The 17,568-nt window shown below is 52.0% G+C and overlaps 12 protein-coding genes across 12 annotated transcripts; 7 read left to right on the top strand and 5 right to left on the bottom strand.

Annotated features, from left to right (window-relative positions):
• Positions 1–48: 48 nt before the first annotated feature.
• On the top strand, positions 49–3,063 carry BCR37DRAFT_156348 (uncharacterized protein). Its single transcript, XM_040866146.1, has one exon. It carries the CDS (start codon positions 160–162, stop codon positions 2,833–2,835), a length of 2,676 nt encoding a protein of 891 aa, XP_040722816.1. The 5' UTR covers positions 49–159; the 3' UTR covers positions 2,836–3,063.
• On the bottom strand, positions 2,493–4,710 carry BCR37DRAFT_157872 (urease). Its single transcript, XM_040866149.1, has one exon. The coding sequence runs from the start codon at positions 4,627–4,629 to the stop codon at positions 2,836–2,838; it is 1,794 nt and encodes a 597-aa protein (XP_040722815.1). The 5' UTR covers positions 4,630–4,710; the 3' UTR covers positions 2,493–2,835.
• Positions 4,711–4,774: 64 nt separating this feature from the next.
• Positions 4,775–5,202, bottom strand: BCR37DRAFT_395062 (uncharacterized protein; the record flags this gene model as incomplete). Its single annotated transcript, XM_040871569.1, has 2 exons — positions 4,775–4,968; positions 5,013–5,202. 2 exons carry the CDS (start codon positions 5,200–5,202, stop codon positions 4,775–4,777), a joined length of 384 nt encoding a protein of 127 aa, XP_040722814.1.
• Positions 5,203–5,230: 28 nt separating this feature from the next.
• BCR37DRAFT_395061 (FRG1-like family-domain-containing protein) lies at positions 5,231–6,034 on the top strand (the record flags this gene model as incomplete). The annotated part of the gene is made up of 1 exon (XM_040871568.1): positions 5,231–6,034. The coding sequence occupies one exon, from the start codon at positions 5,231–5,233 to the stop codon at positions 6,032–6,034; it is 804 nt and encodes a 267-aa protein (XP_040722813.1).
• Positions 6,035–6,067: 33 nt separating this feature from the next.
• On the bottom strand, positions 6,068–7,182 carry BCR37DRAFT_155962 (type I protein arginine N-methyltransferase Rmt1). Its single transcript, XM_040866142.1, has one exon. It carries the CDS (start codon positions 7,134–7,136, stop codon positions 6,102–6,104), a length of 1,035 nt encoding a protein of 344 aa, XP_040722812.1. The 5' UTR covers positions 7,137–7,182; the 3' UTR covers positions 6,068–6,101.
• A 240-nt stretch (positions 7,183–7,422) lies between these two features.
• BCR37DRAFT_395059 (concanavalin A-like lectin/glucanase domain-containing protein) lies at positions 7,423–8,913 on the top strand (the record flags this gene model as incomplete). Its single annotated transcript, XM_040871567.1, has 2 exons — positions 7,423–7,591; positions 7,634–8,913. 2 exons carry the CDS (start codon positions 7,423–7,425, stop codon positions 8,911–8,913), a joined length of 1,449 nt encoding a protein of 482 aa, XP_040722811.1.
• Positions 8,914–9,184: 271 nt separating this feature from the next.
• Positions 9,185–10,535, top strand: BCR37DRAFT_155911 (uncharacterized protein). Its single transcript, XM_040866141.1, has one exon. The coding sequence runs from the start codon at positions 9,457–9,459 to the stop codon at positions 10,486–10,488; it is 1,032 nt and encodes a 343-aa protein (XP_040722810.1). The 5' UTR covers positions 9,185–9,456; the 3' UTR covers positions 10,489–10,535.
• A 44-nt stretch (positions 10,536–10,579) lies between these two features.
• BCR37DRAFT_351178 (uncharacterized protein) lies at positions 10,580–12,103 on the top strand (the record flags this gene model as incomplete). The annotated part of the gene is made up of 3 exons (XM_040868053.1): positions 10,580–10,964; positions 11,619–11,833; positions 11,924–12,103. The coding sequence occupies 3 exons, from the start codon at positions 10,580–10,582 to the stop codon at positions 12,101–12,103; spliced, it is 780 nt and encodes a 259-aa protein (XP_040722809.1).
• Positions 12,104–12,142: 39 nt separating this feature from the next.
• Positions 12,143–13,616, top strand: BCR37DRAFT_155909 (nitrogen permease regulator 2). The gene has a single exon (XM_040866140.1). The coding sequence runs from the start codon at positions 12,219–12,221 to the stop codon at positions 13,407–13,409; it is 1,191 nt and encodes a 396-aa protein (XP_040722808.1). The 5' UTR covers positions 12,143–12,218; the 3' UTR covers positions 13,410–13,616.
• A 732-nt stretch (positions 13,617–14,348) lies between these two features.
• On the top strand, positions 14,349–15,946 carry BCR37DRAFT_382959 (uncharacterized protein). The gene has a single exon (XM_040869978.1). The coding sequence runs from the start codon at positions 14,413–14,415 to the stop codon at positions 15,799–15,801; it is 1,389 nt and encodes a 462-aa protein (XP_040722807.1). The 5' UTR covers positions 14,349–14,412; the 3' UTR covers positions 15,802–15,946.
• On the bottom strand, positions 15,848–16,252 carry BCR37DRAFT_395053 (DNA-directed RNA polymerase I subunit RPA12; the record flags this gene model as incomplete). Its single annotated transcript, XM_040871566.1, has 1 exon — positions 15,848–16,252. The coding sequence occupies one exon, from the start codon at positions 16,250–16,252 to the stop codon at positions 15,848–15,850; it is 405 nt and encodes a 134-aa protein (XP_040722806.1).
• BCR37DRAFT_400659 (uncharacterized protein) lies at positions 15,987–17,225 on the bottom strand (the record flags this gene model as incomplete). Its single annotated transcript, XM_040871814.1, has 1 exon — positions 15,987–17,225. One exon carries the CDS (start codon positions 17,223–17,225, stop codon positions 16,338–16,340), a length of 888 nt encoding a protein of 295 aa, XP_040722805.1. The 3' UTR covers positions 15,987–16,337.
• Positions 17,226–17,568: the final 343 nt, after the last annotated feature.

Raw genomic sequence — 17,568 nt, 5'->3', positions numbered from 1 at the left:
AGCTCTGTCGAGTTATAGTCTCTGGCTGTAAATGAATCTTTGTCGCGAGATTTTGCACGCGCAGGAAGATCTTGAAGCCGAGCGACTGCAACCATCTCCCCTCAAGCTCCGTATAGCGCTAGCAGTAGAGAGCAGTAAAGCCCGGCGCATGCTCAAGTCATGGCAGCAGCAGTATCCTCCCTCGTGGTTCTTCTCTCCTGCCTCTATCTAGTCTGGCGAGCCGCACAGCTCTGGTCGGCTCCCTTGCAACTCGTCTTCCGCTACCTGCAAATCGAACTCCCTTCCAGCCCGAGACTCACCGTCGATGCTCTATCCGCAGACAGTGTCAGCTTACACTGGGCGCCGCCGGAAAGCTATGTCAAGAAGCACATCATTCAAATGGACGGACAAGAGGTCGGCATCTCTGTGCGCGGTGAAACGAGCGTCACCATCTCTGGCCTAACGCCGGACTACCTCTACAGCATCCAGGTGATTGCTGTAAATGCGCATGGCTTTCAAGTCGCAAGCCCAGTGTTCTACGTCAAGACACGGTCTAGGCCTGGTTCAGCGCGTGAAGTGGAACAGAGCCAGGAGGTTGAGGTGGAAGCTCACACGACTTCCAGCGATGCGCCTGCGCTGCGTGTGCCTAAGAAGAAGGCAAGCATGGATATTCTCAAGATTAAGGATCCCTTGCCGGGCGCACAGGCATTCGCAAAGGACGAAGCAAAGGCGATTGCAGACTTGACGTCCAAGATGGAAGGGATCCTCAAGGAGACGACCGACATTGATGCACAAATCACAGCGCTCAACAGTCATCATACGGAAGAGGAGCAGGCTTTCTTAAAGAAGCTTGATGAATGGCGGCAAAAGAAGAAGGGTGAAGACGATGCACGCGCGACACGCGACCAGCACCACAAACAGCTGGATCAGCAAAAGAGAGAGATTGAGACGCGTCGCAACCAGGTGCAAAAGGCACTGAAGTTGGCGCAGGAAGAATACAGGAGACAGTGTGCTGATATGGAAGGTTTTGCTGAGGCTGTGCGAGTCTCGAGTGAGGAAACTGCAAAGCTGGAGAGGCAGACCAGAGCCATGATTGCAGAGACGGATCATGCCATCAAAACATCGGAACGGGCAGGTGCTCTCGCTTCAGAAGAGCTAGTGGAAGTGGAAGCAGAAATCCGATATCTCCTTGCGCGCAAAGCGGAGGGAGAGGCAGATATTTCACGTTTGCAAAGCGGATCTCGTGTCGCAAGTCCAAGTCCACAAGAGGTGAATGAAGCAGCAAAAGACGACGCACAGTGGAAGGACCGCGAGGAGACACTTGTACGGCAGTATGAAGATGCCTGTCAGCTCCTGTCGCGTTTACAGCAAGGCCTCCGCAGCGGTACGCCCATCTCGGAGGGCTCCTCCAACGATCTTGGTTCCTTGCGGCGACGACAGTCTAGAAAGGCCAAGGAAAATATCGATCACCGTCACGCCATGCCATCATTCAACCCGGATGCCGCCCCTTTCGTTGCTGCCAACAATACCAGCTTCTACCCAGAGACTTCTTTTGTCGGTGCAGCTGCCCATCCTTACGAAGCACCGAGCCACAGCGCAGCGCCTCCTGGTCTAAGTCGCGACCCTGCACCGATCATGCCTGGGGTGACCAGCATCTTCAACGACGATACGCTCTTCCCACGTCGCGGTTCGCCCTTTGCAAGCGCCGTTATTCCAGGTTCGCTTGGTGGCGCACGGCGAGAATCACCTCGCTCCAGCCAGTCTGGCTCAAACCCTTCGTCTCCGGGTGTCATCAACCCGATTTTGCATGCACCTGCTTCCTATGGTATGCTGCCATCTATCTTCAACGCTGGTGCATCTCACCAATTGAATTCGTCACTGCAACTTGAGCGAGAACGTGGAGGTCAACGCGCCACATCAGGCAGTCTGGTTGCTAGTCTCAATGGCACGCCATTGAGCGAGTCTCAGGATCACTCCGCTGTATCCAGTGCACCTGGCAGTGTTCACAACATGCAGCATAGTCTGGGACTGGGCAACGGTGCCGGAATAGTTGGCAAAGATCGATCGCTCGTCACTGCTGCCACCACCAACGGCACAGGCAACTGGTTCTGGCCATCATCGTCCAAGAAGGTGCCGATCAATGCTCAGGATCCGCTGGCTCTGGATCGTAAGAACACTCGCAGTTTGCCAAAGACTGATGTGGCACCCATTGGAACGCGTCGCCCACGCTCTGGAAGTCTACGAGGGGAGGATGGCGGCATCATCGCACCCGCCGGGTCAAGATTGGGCCGGACATATCAGGAATCGGAGAGGAATGCAGTGAGTGGTCAAGCTCTATCGCACGGTCTACCAAAACCAGGAGATGCCGCAACATCGATGGAGTTCGGTTGGACTTCTCCGAAGAATGGCTTTCAGGCTACAACCGATCCATGGACCGCACCAGATGTGCAGGGCCTATCCCATTCTACAACGGCCTCAAGCTTTGACCCCTTTGGCAGTCTTCCGAAGCTGAGTATGCCTGCACCAACGCCTTCGTACCACACTGCTGGTCTTGCTGAGGGTCGTTTGCTATTGTCACCAGACCCAGAGTCAGACACAGACACGCCTTTCTTTACTGCGCCAGTCACTGCTCCTGTGGGTCAACCAGAACCATTTTACCATACGACTATTGACGCAAGCATGCTTTCGGGTGGCAATTTACAGCGAGAGCTGTCCAATGCCAGTAGTCGCAAGTCGAACGGTAGCGGCAGTGGCGATGTTAGCCGACGCAAGCTCGTGGGCTCCGGCAAGCAATTCACAAGTTTTGTGGGACGTGTCTTTGGTAAGAACGGAGAGCCGTCTGCGTCGCAAGGTTGATCAATAAATGAAGTGTAAGTTCGTCAAGGGAAGCGTGGTGGCGGGCTCGCAAGCGACTACGACGCCATCTGCTTTGACTGTGTAGGACTCTGGATCAATCTCCAATAGTGGTCGCGAATCGTTCAATTTCATGTCCTTCTTCCCAATGCCGCGTGTGTTGACGACTGGCATGACTTTCTTCTTGAGTCCGTACTCCTCCTTGATATTGCGACCATTTGACATGGCAGCGGCTGATGTGAATAGAATGCTTCGATCTGCGACATTGGCACCGAATGAGAAGCGACCAAAGACTGGTTGAACCGTTGGAATGGATGCATTTGCGTCGCCCATGTCGCTGTACACAATCATACCAGACTTGATGACGATCGATGGCTTGGATCCAAATCTGTCAAATGACCAAAGGCAAAGATCAGCAAGCTTGCCCACTTCCACAGCACCGAGTACATGTGACATACCATGTGCAACCGCTGGGTTGATTGTGTACTTGGCAATATAGCGCTTGATGCGATGATTGTCTGCCTTGGGTGCTTCCGGGTCCTCGTCTTCATCATTCCAAAGTGCTTGCTGCTTCTCATCTTCCGGCAACATGCCTCGCTGAGTCTTATTCTTGTGCGCTGTTTTCCAAGTACGTAAAATGACTTCGCCACACCTACCCATAGCTTGAGCGTCAGAAGACATCATGCTGATGGCGCCAGTGTCGTGCAAGATGTCTTCGGCAGCGATGGTCTCGGCTCGAATACGAGACTCTGCGAAAGCCACATCCTCTGGAATGTTTTTCGAGAGATGATGGCAGACCATGAGCATATCGAGATGTTCATCCAAGGTATTGCGTGTAAAGGGACGGGTCGGGTTGGTGGATGAAGGAAGGACATTCTCCGTTGTGTAAGGTGCAAGATGCTCATCTTTGGCCCTTCCGCAGACACTCAGAATATCTGGAGCGTGCCCACCTCCTGCACCTTCTGTATGGTACGTGTGAATGGTCCTACCTTTGAAGGCAGCGATTGTCTGCTCAACGTAACCTGACTCATTCAGCGTGTCTGTGTGAATCAAAGCCTGAATGTCCATTTCGTCGCAAACATTGAGGCAGTTGTCAATACAAGCAGGCGTTGTTCCCCAATCCTCGTGGAGCTTGAGACCCATAACACCAGCTCTGACTTGTTCACGCAAAGGTTCTGGGGACGAATCATTACCTTTGCCTGTAATGCCATAGTTGAGCGGTATGCTGTCAACCGCTTGCATCATCGCTCGGATGTATGTTGCAGAAGGCGTACAAGTCGTTGCATTCGTGCCAGTACTCGGACCTGTGCCACCGCCAATCAAGGTGGTGATGCCAGAGGCAAGAGACTCTTCGGCTTGCTGAGGGCAGATGAAGTGAATGTGTGAATCGATGCCGCCTGCAGTGACGATGTCATGCTCCGCTGAGATGACATCTGTGTTGGAACCGCACACCATGTTGGGAGAAACGTTATCCATGATGTCTGGATTGCCTGCCTTGCCAATGCCCACAATGTATCCGTCCTTAACGCCGATATCAGCCTTGTAGATACCGCTATAGTCGATAATTACAGCATTTGTGAGCACGAGATCAAGACACTCACTATCTAGTCGCCCACTAGCTTGACCCATGCCATCTCGAATGACCTTGCCACCTCCAAATGTCAATTCATCGCCGTACGTCGTGAGATCCTTTTCAATGCGCGCCCATAGGTCAGTGTCGGCCAGTCGAATGAGGTCGCCGGTCGTAGGACCATATAGCTCTGCGTATGCCTCTCGATCGAGCGTATACTCTGTCATGCCTGACTGGTCAAGCTCTTTGACGACACTCAGTAGAAGCCAATGGCACGTAGGGTGTGATGCGAGGTGTCGTTCCACCACGTCGTGCTCGGGTCAGATAAGATAACGAATAACGCAGTCATGAATACGCAAGCTACAACATACATCATTGGTTAGACCCACGGGAGAAATCTTCCTGTACTTGCCTCCGCTGGAGAATGCGATCCACGTCTTGCAGTCGCTTCTCAATTCCTAGCAATTTGGCATTCACTAGCTGTATCCGCTTCGTTGCGAGGGCTAGCTTGTCCAAGCTTGGCTTCACGATGAGCGGCTCATTCGCTTCGTTGTATGCCATCAGTACTATAAGGTTAGCAGGTCTCTTTGGCGATGTCTCGAGTTCGGACCCTGGGTGAGATTGGCAATTTCGGCCTGCAGGTCATGCTGGGAAGCAGCAGCTAAGGCGAGACGGCTTGCATTGTCATTGATAGTGCCCGCTAGCAGCTGCGGAGGCACATCATCGAGCATGAGGCATCCACCCACAGGCAGCGTTGTTGGACTCGGTCGACGTGCAGCGCGCTTCTTCTTGAGCTTCATTTTCGACCGCGACCCAACACATGCTGGCATGGCCGGCACTAAGCGCCTCTCCTTCAAGGGTGATATAGGCCCTGCCACAAAGCGTAAGCGGAAGGAGCCTAGGGAAGGATCAGTGAAGGAGGAAAAGGCCGTAGCAGGCCCCAAGGAAGAGGAAGAAGGATGGGTTACGGCGGTTGCGCAGGAAGACTTGCATGGACCATTGATGCTTTGCTACAACCTTGATCGAGCCGTGGCAGTCTCCTCAGATGCGAATGGACGCGTCTTTGTGACGGATCTAGAGTGCCCCGAGGGTCGTCTCTCTATGGTGGAACCACATGAAGTAAGGCAGGTCTTTGTGGTTGCTCGACTCCCGCAGGACAATGGCGCGCTTCAAGTCACACTCAAGTCAAGCATGGGACAGTACATGTCTTCTGACCGCTTTGGCAAGGTTCAATGCACAAGTGATGCTGTGGGACCTGCAGAAACATGGGAGCTCATCAAGAGGCCTGATGGATGGGCCTTCCAATCTGCTAACGACTTGTTTCTGTCCATCGGCAGAAGCAAAGGAGCCACGGGTAAGGAGGTGGTTCGATGTGATGCGGAAAGTATAGGCTTCTGCGAGACGTTCACAGTACGGACACAAGCTCGCTATCGTCAAGCGCCACCAGCGACCAAGACTCCAACTACAACTGGAAAGCCGAGAGTAGCCTCCAAGAAGGAACTCGAGGCTATGGCTGGTCGAACGCTGACTATGGATCAGGTGGACGATTTGCGTGCTGCAGAGCGTGATGGAACGTTACATGAAGCCATCTTGGACGTCCGCGTTAAGGGCAAGAGCGACAAGTTTGGCTGATGCAGAAGACGCTTTTCGACTATGGCACAACATGCTAGACAAGTACAAAAACAACAGGAGACCATTATTAGCACATCTTGTATTCCTTGTGGAGAGAAAGCTGTCGGTCCTTGTCCTCGGTTGGCTCAAAGGCGTAATCGATGGTGATGTCCAAATCACGCGGGTTCTTGCCATTCGGCCGTGAGTCAATCTGACCAGACAGAATTTCGCCCTCCTTGATGGTGATGGTCTCTCCAAGGTAAAATACAGTCTGCTTCCAGTGTGTGTAGCGAGCGTGTGGACCTGTACTGAATTTGACTGGCTTGTGGCAAGCGTTGAACTCAATGTCGAACCAGGCCATAATTGCATGAACAAAGTCATTGCGACGCGCCCGAAGCTGAAATTGTTTTGTAAAGGTGAGCTCTTCCTTTGTAACAGTCATGATGTCGATTCTGTACAAAGGACAAGGGTCTGTCACAACAGCCTTGAACTCAACAATATCGACAAGTGGCTCGCGCAGCGCAATTTGCTTGATTGGCGAGTAGTCAAAGCCATACACGTCATCCCAGTAGTTGATCTTTTCCTCAAAGTAGTCGCCGTCTTCAATACCAGCGACGAAAAGCGTGGCCACGTCTGGGAAGATCTTGCCATCTTGCGCGAGGTACTTGTCGCGAGCAAGCAGGACAGTGTCGAGCATGGACTCGTAGAGCAAGAAGTAGCCCATCCATTCTGAGATGATGATGTCCACCTTTTCGACTGGCAGCTGGATGTCCTCCATCTTGCCCTTGATCAAGGTGATTTTGTCTGCGAAGCCGTTGAGCCGCACAATCTCTGTGGCCTGGTCAATGATGTTGGACATGTCAACGCCGTAGACATGCTTTGCGCCTGCCTGAGCTGCAAACATGGAAAGCACTCCAGTACCACAGCCGACATCCAGGACTGTCTTGTCCTTGAAGATGTGCTTGTTCTGCTTGATAGCGTTCATATAAGATTCTGTGCGCACTGCATCCTTGAGCATCTCTTCGTGGATGCCGAAGTGGGAGTAGGAGTCGAAGTAGTAGTCCTTGGAGGTGCCGTCATCGTTGAGGCCCTTGCCATTTGTGCCCTGATCTTGCGCTGCCATGGTGTATCTGTCTACTGCCAGCTACTTCTTTCCTTCTTGATTGTTTCAACTTTTTTATCTTTCCGGACTCCCCGTTTCCTGGACTTTTCCCACGCTGCGGCTCAGGTCAGGAAGTACGCGACACCCAACACCAACGACCTCTCTGTCGCTCTGCATAAGCTCAAGCAGCGCTTCTTGGCTTGTTCTGCATCTGCTCTGGTTTAATTTGTGCGCTGGCCCTCGAGCCTCCTCTGTGCGAACGCGAGCTTGCTTATACTTCTGCTATAACGTCAACTGCTGAAGGACGATGACGCTGCCTAGCTATCTCCAAGGCTCATCTTACGCAGCGCGCTATCATGCGGCCCTTGCTTCCCACGATACGTTGTTGGAGGAACTACCCTCACAACTGGCTGAAGGTGCAGATGTGCCAACAGTAGTCAAAGTCTCCAACGACAAGATGGAAGTTCGCTTCATCGGTACACTTAAACAAGTACGGTCAATATGTACTAACAGCGCAGGTCCAGTGAAGAACTCAGACTCTGATGCGGCTAGCGTACGTGCCAACCATCCTATACCAGTGTCAACAGGCTTGTTCTACTTCGAGACAACGATCGTCTCAAAAGGCCGTGAAGGCTTTATTGGTGTTGGATTCTGCCGTGGAAATGTCCTTCTCTCTCGCTTGCCTGGCTGGGAAGAAGACTCTTGGGGCTATCACGGTGATGATGGACATTCTTTCTGCTGCCAGGGCACTGGCAAAGAATATGGACCCACATTTACCACTGGCGACACGATCGGCTGTGCGCTGAACTTTTCTTCTGGAGAGTGCTTCTACACGAAGAATGGCGTTCATCTTGGCGTTGCCTTCACTGGTATCACTACAGCCTCTGGACCACTCTTTCCATCCATCGGGCTAAGAACGATCGGCGAGCACGTTCGCGTCAATTTCGGCGCGCAGCCTTTTGTTTTTGACATTGACCATTATTACAGGCTCGAGAAGAGCAGACTCTACAATGAAGTCAAAAGTGCAGAGGGTCATGTCTCCAGAAGTGTTCAACATCTCGTTATGTCGTACCTCTCGCACAATGGGTATGTCGAGAGTGCGCGTGCCATGGCGGACGATGTTGCGGCCCAAACAAACACACCGGCGCAATATCCAAAGGAAGATACGGATGCACTTTACAGACAACGGATACGGAACCACCTGGTTGCCGGACGTGTGGATGAAGCACTGGCGCTGACCAACTCTCTTCAAGCAAATTTGTTGTCTGCCAACAGTGCCTTGGCCTTCAAATTGAAGTGCCACAAGTTTGTCGAGATGCTACGGCGCGTCAGTACTGACAAGTCAGCAGAAGATCTCAGTGGTAGCGGCTTGCTGTCTGAGAAGCATGCCAACGGTACCAAGGAGAAGAAAGATGTTGACATGGCTGAAGTGGGAGACATGGACGGCCAGGGATCCACCGCGCTGGAAGAAGTGCTTGCTTACGGACAACAATTGGATGCCGAATATACAGAGTCTAACAGTCTCACAACTGAGCAGCGCCAGCACCTGAGCGATGTCTACAGCTTACTGGCCTATGCTGACCCTCAGAGCTCGCCAAATGCGCATCTGTTTAATCTCAACTTGCGTGTGGAACTTGCAGAGGAGATCAACTCTGCCATCTTGCTCGCATCTGGGCAAAGCGCGCGCTCAGAGCTTGAAGAGATTGTTGCTGGTCTGACTCGCAAAGTGCAGGCTATTCCTGGTGGACATGGCGCTTTTGTCAACGTCAAAAAGGACTTTTTCAGCACTGGAGATTAAGACCGGGTTACCCACGAACTGTCGCAATGACCTTGTTGGTGGAAAATCAACTGGCTGCAGTGTCATCTTTGTTCGGGCATGGTCGATCGATTGGAACTCAAGGACAATGTCAAATGTCGACAGTCTCTAAGGATCTATGTCGCCATGGTGCATCTTGACATTGCTCTGTTCAGAGGCATATCCGTGTACGATACCGGCGAGTGCAGCTTCTTTTCAGCTTGCGGAGCGAAAGTTGATCCGACGAGAGTACCTACCTGCTGATGTGGAGCGAAACGCAGATCTAATTTGGCGGCAGGGGATATAGGACAGGAACAAGCTGCCTGGCCACGAGCTTACGAAACGATCTGTAGACTCCACGAACTTCCAAATCTTGCAACATTGCCTGCACCATCTTCGCCTGCTTGCCCAAGTGATCTCTCGCACTACTTTGCTTGAAGAAGCGCCTGGAAAGTGTGAACCCATCTGAAATGACGACCACACTTTTTTCTGCAGCGGCAAACGTCCAGAAAGTATATCGGGACAGTTGAGCTTACAGTAGTCAGCATGTCAGACAGTGATAGAGAAGAAGCGGGACTCGAGGTCGCTGAAGTGGCGCCTGCGCCCGTTGTCAACAAAAACAAGCGCTACCGTAAGGAGAAGCCATGGGATACAGACGATATTGATCACTGGAAGATCGAAGAGTTCACGCCAGAGGACAACAAGGCTGGTCATTTCACGGAGGAGTCGAGCTTCGCGACTCTCTTTCCAAAGTACAGAGAACAGTATCTACGTGAAATATGGGGTGTGGTCGCTCGAACACTGTCAAAGTACAGCATCACAGCTGTGCTGGATTTGGTGGAAGGCAGCATGACTGTCAAGACCACGCGCAAGACATACGATCCAGCGGCGATCTTGAATGCAAGAGATCTCATCAAACTTCTTGCGCGGTCTGTGCCCTTTCCACAAGCCGTCAAAGTCCTGGACGACGGCGTTGCATGCGATATCATCAAGATTGGCACATTTGTGCGCAACAAGGATAGGTTCGTCAAAAGACGGCAGCGGCTGATTGGGCCTGGTGGATCGACGCTGAAAGCATTGGAGCTCCTGACACAGTGCTATGTCATGGTGCAAGGCACAACAGTGAGTGCAATGGGCAGCTATAAGGGACTCAAGGACGTGCGACGTGTTGTCGAGGACTGCATGCAGAACATCCATCCCATCTATCACATCAAAGAGCTCATGATCAAGCGCGAACTTGCCAAGGACCCAAAACTCAAGGAGGAAAGCTGGGATCGCTTCTTGCCGCAATTCAAGAAGCGCAATGTGCAGCGCAAACAACCCAAGAAGGTTTCAAAGAAGAAGGACTACACGCCCTTCCCACCTGCGCAATTACCATCCAAGATTGATTTGCAAATTGAGTCTGGTGAATACTTTTTGGCCAAGAAGGATAAGGAACGGCAGGCGAGAGAGGTGTTGCAAGAACAGCAGGCAGAAGGCAGCAAGAAGCGTCTGGCGAAGCGAGCCGAGCAATTTGTCAAGCCGGACGAGGAGGAGGTGCCGAAGCGTAAAAAGCGCAAAAGCGCAGCTGCAGAATAGGTTTTCTAGAGCTTATAGAAAAATACAGCCAACTTGTGTCAATTGACTTGAACTAGCCGCCACACATCTATAGAAGCTTGCATATGCTCTCATGAGTCTAGATATTGACTGGTCGCTGCTCACTGACGACCATGCACTTGCTATTGAGCGCTTTGTCAACGAGAAGCTGGGTGAAATAGAGCTACCTGACTTCCTGCACAATTTAAGAGTGCTACATTTTGAGCTTGGCAAGATTGGCCCAGAAGTGTCTATCGTTGATATCTGCGACCCGTTGCCAGAGTTCTATGAGCCTGGGGAGGAAGAAGTCAAATCTCGCGCCGAAGAGGCTCCTATAGATACTGTTGCTCCAGCAGATGCGGCTGCTTCCAGCCTGCGCGGCATCAATCCAATGCTAGCGCGTCATCTTCAGGACTCGGAGCTTGACATCAGCATTGATGAGCAAAGAGCAGGAAACTTTCGCATACCGCGTCGTCGCAGTCTCAGTACACACGGCAGGCCGACCCTTGGTCCACCGAGCGGCACGACAAGTCTGTCGGCATCACCAGAAGTCGCGCGTCGCCGGAGACGAAGTAGTCTTGCCGCTGGTACTGACGGCCAAGCGCTACGAGAAAGACGATCTAGCATGAACTTGAGTAGTAGCGGCAGTTTGGCACTGTCCAGTTCTCCAAGACGCGAACGACCTCGCATGCCACCTTTGACGCAAGCTTCTCCGCAGATGAGGCCGCGGCCGGCGCATAGCCCAGAGACGTCAATGCACGCTATATCTCTGGAGGATCTTGAGACTTCTTCGTCTACCTCCGGGCCTCCACCATATGACCACCCAAATCATGCATCTCAACAAGGGGTTTCTGGTTGGGAGGGTGTCAATGTGCCTTACTTTCACTCGGCCTTTGCAGAACAAAGCGGCTTTGTCTCTGCTTCAGGCATCTCAACGCCAGCTATACACACGCAAGAAGCAGCACAGAGCCAAACTCCAGCGCTGTCAAGGCAGAATAGTCGCATGATGTTTGGGCCTGGCATGGGTCGCTACTTCAATGGCCTTGGCGCAGTGCCTGAAAGACTTGCTTCATTCACAACGGACTCTCGAGACGCAGCGTCTCAAGCAGGAGATGGCAAGGCTACACTGGCAGCCAGTGACGAGGATGTGCAGTTTCACATCAAGCTCGTGTACAAGGGCGACATGAAACTTGTTGTTGCCGTCGATTTAGCCCTCAACTATCCGAGTCCTTTCTTCGTTACGCTACCACTGGAATTGACCCTGTCTGACTTGCATATTGAGTCAACTGCTGCTGTGGCATACATGGCCCCACGCCCAGACTCCTCAGGAGGCGATTTGGTTCGAAAGGTACACATATGTCTGCTCGACGAGGCCGCAACAGACGGGGAACCAGCAACAAGGCAGTCTCAGCAGGTTGTCGAAGACTCGGGTCCCAAGAAGAGTCCAATTCGAGGGTTTCATATTGAGAGCAGGATTGGTGGATCAGGACCACAGGAGGACGCAGTGGACGCGATCCGAGATGTGGAAAAGGTGGAGAGGCTGATGCTCAAGATGATTCGAGAGTTATTGGAAAAGGAGATTGTATTTCCGAGCTCCTACACATTGATTCTAGGATGATGTAGCTCCAATAATACTGCTGCTGGTGTCACTGTCTTGATCATCTGATAGAATTGACCAGCTACTTTCACGACACCACTCTTTCAAGCTCGGAGTTGCTCACGACTGCGGCAGGATGGCTGAAGCGGAGCTCTCTGGTTCTCCAAGCTTCCCTCGTATGCTCGCCATCTTCTTTGCCATCTTTCATCCAACGGCTGGACCTAGTGTCATTCATCAGGTACCGCACAATTTTGTGTCGACCGGCACCGAAAGTACTGCTGGCAAAGTCAACTTTGACACCATCTCTGAATATGTGATTCCGAAGAGACAGCTTTGCGATCGCATGGTAGCCACATGCGTCTCGGGCTACCGAATACTGGGCTATCCGATACACATGCTCGGATCGCATTACGAGCGGAATGCATTCATCTTCAATTGCTGCGTTGTCTTTGATGAAGCGGACGATGCAGCCAGCTATATACCGGTGGTCAAACGGCTCGCCAACACGCTCAAGAATATGGAGGAGCTCAAGGGCAGCTTGAGCACCGAATCCGGCCGCGGTGTGGTCTACCATGTCATCGAGCAAGTCTTGGAGGACCTCAATAACTATTGCGAATGCATGATCCCAATCATTGACGACGAGGTGACGCTCAACATTAAGCTATTTCCGAGTTATCGTCGACCGCCCGTCATTCGCGACTGGCATGTACCAGTGCCGACCATCAATCTCAAAGGCATGATTGACCAGGATTGGGATCTCACGATGCAGCGAGTCATCCCCCATATTGACGGCGTCTCTTCTGTTAGACGCATCGCCGAACTCAGCGATGTCGATCCAAACTTGGTTGCAAGAGCCATGCAGCACCTCTATTACTATGGTTGTCTTATAACAACAGACATCTTTCAGTTTGGTGGCATGTATGCTACAACGCCAGAATTGAGCCTCTTGACTATTGACGACGGCATGCAAGCTGAATGTCTTGCCTACATCTCGCGCGAAGAAGATCTCTCCTTTGCCGTAGTATTCGCGCTCTACGCATCCCTCAAGAGTGGCAAGTCGCTGCGAGAGTGGATCACAGTCAATGCTGGCGGACTACAAGGCATCGATATTCGTCGCTTCATTACGTTTGGGGTCATCAAGGGTTTCCTGTACCGAGTGCATACCTTTCCTTACTTGGTCAAAGACCAATGTATCGAGGGCGAAGTGTCAGAATGGGCTGATGGTACACGTCATCTAGACGAGCTCTCGGTCATGCTCAAAAGGTCGCCAGTCGATTTGCTAGCAGAGCTGAAACGTGCAGGCTCGCTGCAGCTCATTTATCGGTGAAGCAAGAACCAGGGGCATTCCACTTCGTCGTCACCGGCCCAGTCATCGAAACCAAAGAGAGTACCCTGCTGTTGAATTGTGAAGCTTGGGTCAAGTTGTGCATGAAAGGACTGAATGAAGTCGTGGTTACTGGATCGCTTCGGATAAGCAAGCAGCGCATATCCACCTTGACGCACAAAGCGAGTCAGCATCTTCGCAACAAGGTCCGCATGCTCGCTCGAGTACATGAAATCACTGGCCAAGACTAGGTCAAATGTCTCGTCAGCTACTAGCGATTTGTCTGGCTCGCGCCAATCTAGCCAACACGTCCTGCAAGTGACGTTGTTTCGCTCTGCATTCGACGCAAGGTTTTCATTAATATCGTCGAGGTAGTCGGTCAAGGTTACTTGTATGTCAAGCAACTTTTGAGCTGCGATGCCAACGAGTCCTGTGCCTGCACCTAACTCAAGAGCAGTCTTGATGCAGCCGCCTGTCACAAGAGAAGACAGGATCTTTGGTAGTAGACGGGAGAGCAAGAATGAAGTGCCCCAAGTCTTAAGGCCAAGACTATCGCCAGTCAAGGTAGGCTCATGCAAAGCAAATTGATGACCTGCAATGTCAAAGGTGCGGGTCATTGCTGGCATGGCTTGTCGCCCGCAGTTCGCCGCCAGCAAAGCGCTCGCATGGTCGAGAAGCGTGTCGCCATCATCTAGGTAGGACAGATCAGATGCGATGAGCCGCGTGAGCCAGTGCACTGTACCTTGGTCGAGTGGCGGCGCAAGGGGAGTCAGGAAAGTAGCTGGCGGTCGTTCGAGTCCAGCGAGCGTAGTGGCAAGAAGGGCTTGCGTAGGCTTTTGCCTCAGATTGGGCAAGTCCAAAGCATGTAGCGTCATCTATACATTGTAACAGCAATATTGAGACTTGGTGAGGCTTGGTGGTTCGTTCGTGAATCTTTGACCAGACAGCACCGACATCGCAGACACACCACCAGCACAAACGTTGCAAGGTCACCTAGGGTGATTGCATGGACCCAAATGCCGTCGAGTATGGCTCATTAACAACCTATCTACTTGCACTCAACACGGCCATCTACCAAAAGCAAGGCCTGCGACTGGAATGTCTCCTTTCCTTGACTGATCGACAAAAGAACCCGTTCCTCCATCGGCTGATTGACGCAAAGATCCTTCGATACACGACTGACTTGCGCGAAGAGCAGGAGATTGCAGTGAGCACCTTGTTCACCTGGACAGAGACTGTTCAGGGATTTTGGCGGACTGCGAAATGCCTTGCCGATGCGACGCATGCGGTTGAGGCCTTTGAGCAGGCGAGTGGACTGATGCAAGCCATCATTCGCGCATTCAATGAGTGGGAGGCATGGCAGCTACCTGTCTTATTTGGTGCATGTCGGGACATTCGCGTCCTTGCTATGCGTGCCGATGCCTACTGCAGAACACAAGGCAACCAAGAAGAACACCTGGAGGAAGCTGCTCGACTCATCAACAAGGCCTTCACCATCTGTATCAATGATCGCGCACCCATGGCGCAGTCTAGGAAATGGGGCACGTATGCCGTGCTTGGTATCCTCTTCAAGACTTACTTCAAGCTCAACAACCTGAGTCTCACCAAGAATGTACTGCGCGCCGTCGAGGTGAGCGAGCTGCCTTCCTTGCAGTATTTCCCCAAAGCGCACCTCGTGACGTGGCAGTACTACCTTGGTGTCTCGCTCTTTATGAATGGCGACTATCCAAGTGCTCAAGTGGAGCTGCAACGGGCGCTCCAGGCCTGTACAGCGAGAGCGCCCAAGAATGTTGAACTAATCTTTAGCTATTTGATTCCAGCGACCCTTATGACTTCACGACACTTACCCTCTGTTCAGCTCCTTCGCAAGTTCCCGACTCTTTCGACATTGTTCCTTCCAGTGATTGCGGCGATTCGAGCAGGCAACCCAGCAGCCTTTGACGTAGCACTGCGGAAGCAAGAAACGCAACTGATTGGCAGACGACTCTATCTGACACTCGAGCGATGTCGACCACTTTGCCTACGAACACTAGCGAGAAAAGTTTACCTACAGCGAGATCGACAAACGCGTATTCAAGTGGCCATGTTTACCACGGCCCTCAACTTGGGCTATCAACTTGAACGCACACAGAACGCACGACAGCGTGCAAAACTTGTTGCAAAGCTGGATGGCGACAAGAAGAGCAAAGCAGAGTCGCCCAAGGCTCTGATGGATCGACTGACGGATGTCTTTGCGAAAGAGATTAATGCAGAGCCGTTGCCGTTTGATGATGAAGAGGCCGAGTGCATTCTGGCTAACTTGATTGCTGGTGGGTTCATGAAGGGCTACATCTCGCGTGAGAGGAGCATGGTTGTGCTGTCCGCCAAAGACCCTTTCCCCAAGATATGCCGGTAAGTCTGTTGCTTTGACGCATTTCTTTTCTTCCTTGGCATAAATAGAATCAATTGTTGGTCGAGAAGCGGTATGCACAGCGTGGGCACTCGTAGAAGACTGTAGATCCCTCATCCGCCGACCGCAGCTGTAGTGTGAAGAAGGTCATTTGCTCGTTTCCACACTTGACGCACTTTTCTTCAATGGTGGCTCTTCCTTCTGTATTACCACCATGTTGCTCGCCGAGTCCTTCCGGATCATCTGTTGAGGGTACTGGCACATGCACGACACTGCGTTTCTGCTTGAGGACGGACGGGAATGCGCCGGGAGCAGAGCGCGTTGTGACAGAGAGGCTCTTGAACTGAGCGGATGGGAAGGAGGCACCACAGCCTGTACAGGTCAAGGCCGTGGACGTAGGCGGGTCGAGGAGGGTGCCGCAGCCTGTACAAAAGATGAGAGAGCCGACAACAGACATCCTGGGGCACAGGCAAGTTGACAATTGCAAATGTGTTGAATTCTTCGTTTGCGACCAAAATTTTCGAAATTCGCACCGCCACACTTCACGGCGTGGCTGGTGAGCTCCTGTCGCTGCCATCTTCACGAGACTGTGATGCAGAGTCTGAGTCTCTTGAAGATGTGCTGGCATGGCTGGTATCAGAGTCCATTTGCTCAGACTCTGCTCTTGCTGATTCCGTGGATCCTCCTTCGTCGGAAAGATCGAGAGAGGAGGCCTCATCTGTCTCTTCTGTGGTGCCAAACAGCTGTCGACAGCGCTGAGCAATTTCATCGTGCACGGACTCTGGAAGCTTCTTGACAGGAAAGCAGTCAATCACAGTCTTCCAGGTTTTCGGCTGCATGCGTTTGAGCTGCGTGAGTTTTGTGTGTGACTGAACCTGCTTGGCGACATTGAGCATTGTGTCTTGGACAAAGCGTCTCAGTTGTCCCACTATCATCGCAGAGCCCGGGATTTCTTCATCTGATGGGACGAGACCTGCTTGAATTGCTTGCTTTGCGTGCTCACGCTCGACAAGTGCGCGCAACTCTTCTTGTAAGTCATCAGGCCCAAGGTTGAGATCGGCGGCTGGGAGTGGCCACCGTGTCCAGTTGAGGCGTACATGATGACGCTTGCCTTGACTGAGCACAACGAGTCTCTCTGGTGGCAATTGCCGTTTTACGAGGTGGAATTGAAGGAGATGCCTGGCTGTGTCTTGCTTTTCGAGTGCAGTAAGGGAAGAGAGGAGAGTCCTGTAGTTTTTGACTTCTGCCCTGAGCTTGCGACGGGCATGCCTTCTATCTGCTGCCTGTATTTGTTCAGCTGTGTAGTCTTGGGTGGCAGCAGTGTCCAGTACTTGGCCAGTCACTGCTATACGCTGGCTAGGACGGTAGTTGGCTAGATCATCATCAGAGGAGCTGGAGGAGGAGAGCATGTCTGGTGGATCTTTGTCCATTCGAGCGGACAGCTAGTATAGATAGTGGTAGGAGCTAATTGAGCAGTAGTACAGCTGTAGTATAGCTGCCAGGTGGTGAGTAAACTGAGTCACTGAGTACACTGAGTATATTGAATACACCGAGTACACTGGATACACTGAGTACAGAGAGAACACTGAGTACACTGACTACACTAAGGATATTGAGAACACTGAGTACACTGAGTAGCAGTTGGGCAGAAGAATGACGAGATGGGATGGACATAGATGAAAAGTGACAGTCACTAAATGATATCTAATAGCATATACAGTATGCTGCTAGAATACGCTACATCCACCCTCTTATTAAATACCATCCCTTTCA

The sequence above is a fragment of the Protomyces lactucae-debilis genome (assembly GCF_002105105.1).
Source record: "Protomyces lactucae-debilis strain 12-1054 chromosome Unknown BCR37scaffold_21, whole genome shotgun sequence".
Taxonomy (NCBI): domain Eukaryota; kingdom Fungi; phylum Ascomycota; class Taphrinomycetes; order Taphrinales; family Protomycetaceae; genus Protomyces; species Protomyces lactucae-debilis.
The sequence above is the reverse complement of the archived record's forward strand: the minus strand, read 5'-3'. Positions and strand labels throughout refer to the sequence as shown.

Excerpts from the sequence above, each read along its gene's own strand:
- BCR37DRAFT_156348 (XM_040866146.1), top strand. The coding sequence starts at position 160 with ATGGCAGCAGCAGTATCCTCCCTCGTGGTTCTTCTCTCCTGCCTCTAT.
- BCR37DRAFT_157872 (XM_040866149.1), bottom strand. The coding sequence starts at position 4,629 with ATGACAGAGTATACGCTCGATCGAGAGGCATACGCAGAGCTATATGGT.
- BCR37DRAFT_155962 (XM_040866142.1), bottom strand. The coding sequence starts at position 7,136 with ATGGCAGCGCAAGATCAGGGCACAAATGGCAAGGGCCTCAACGATGAC.
- BCR37DRAFT_155911 (XM_040866141.1), top strand. The coding sequence starts at position 9,457 with ATGTCAGACAGTGATAGAGAAGAAGCGGGACTCGAGGTCGCTGAAGTG.
- BCR37DRAFT_155909 (XM_040866140.1), top strand. The coding sequence starts at position 12,219 with ATGGCTGAAGCGGAGCTCTCTGGTTCTCCAAGCTTCCCTCGTATGCTC.
- BCR37DRAFT_382959 (XM_040869978.1), top strand. The coding sequence starts at position 14,413 with ATGGACCCAAATGCCGTCGAGTATGGCTCATTAACAACCTATCTACTT.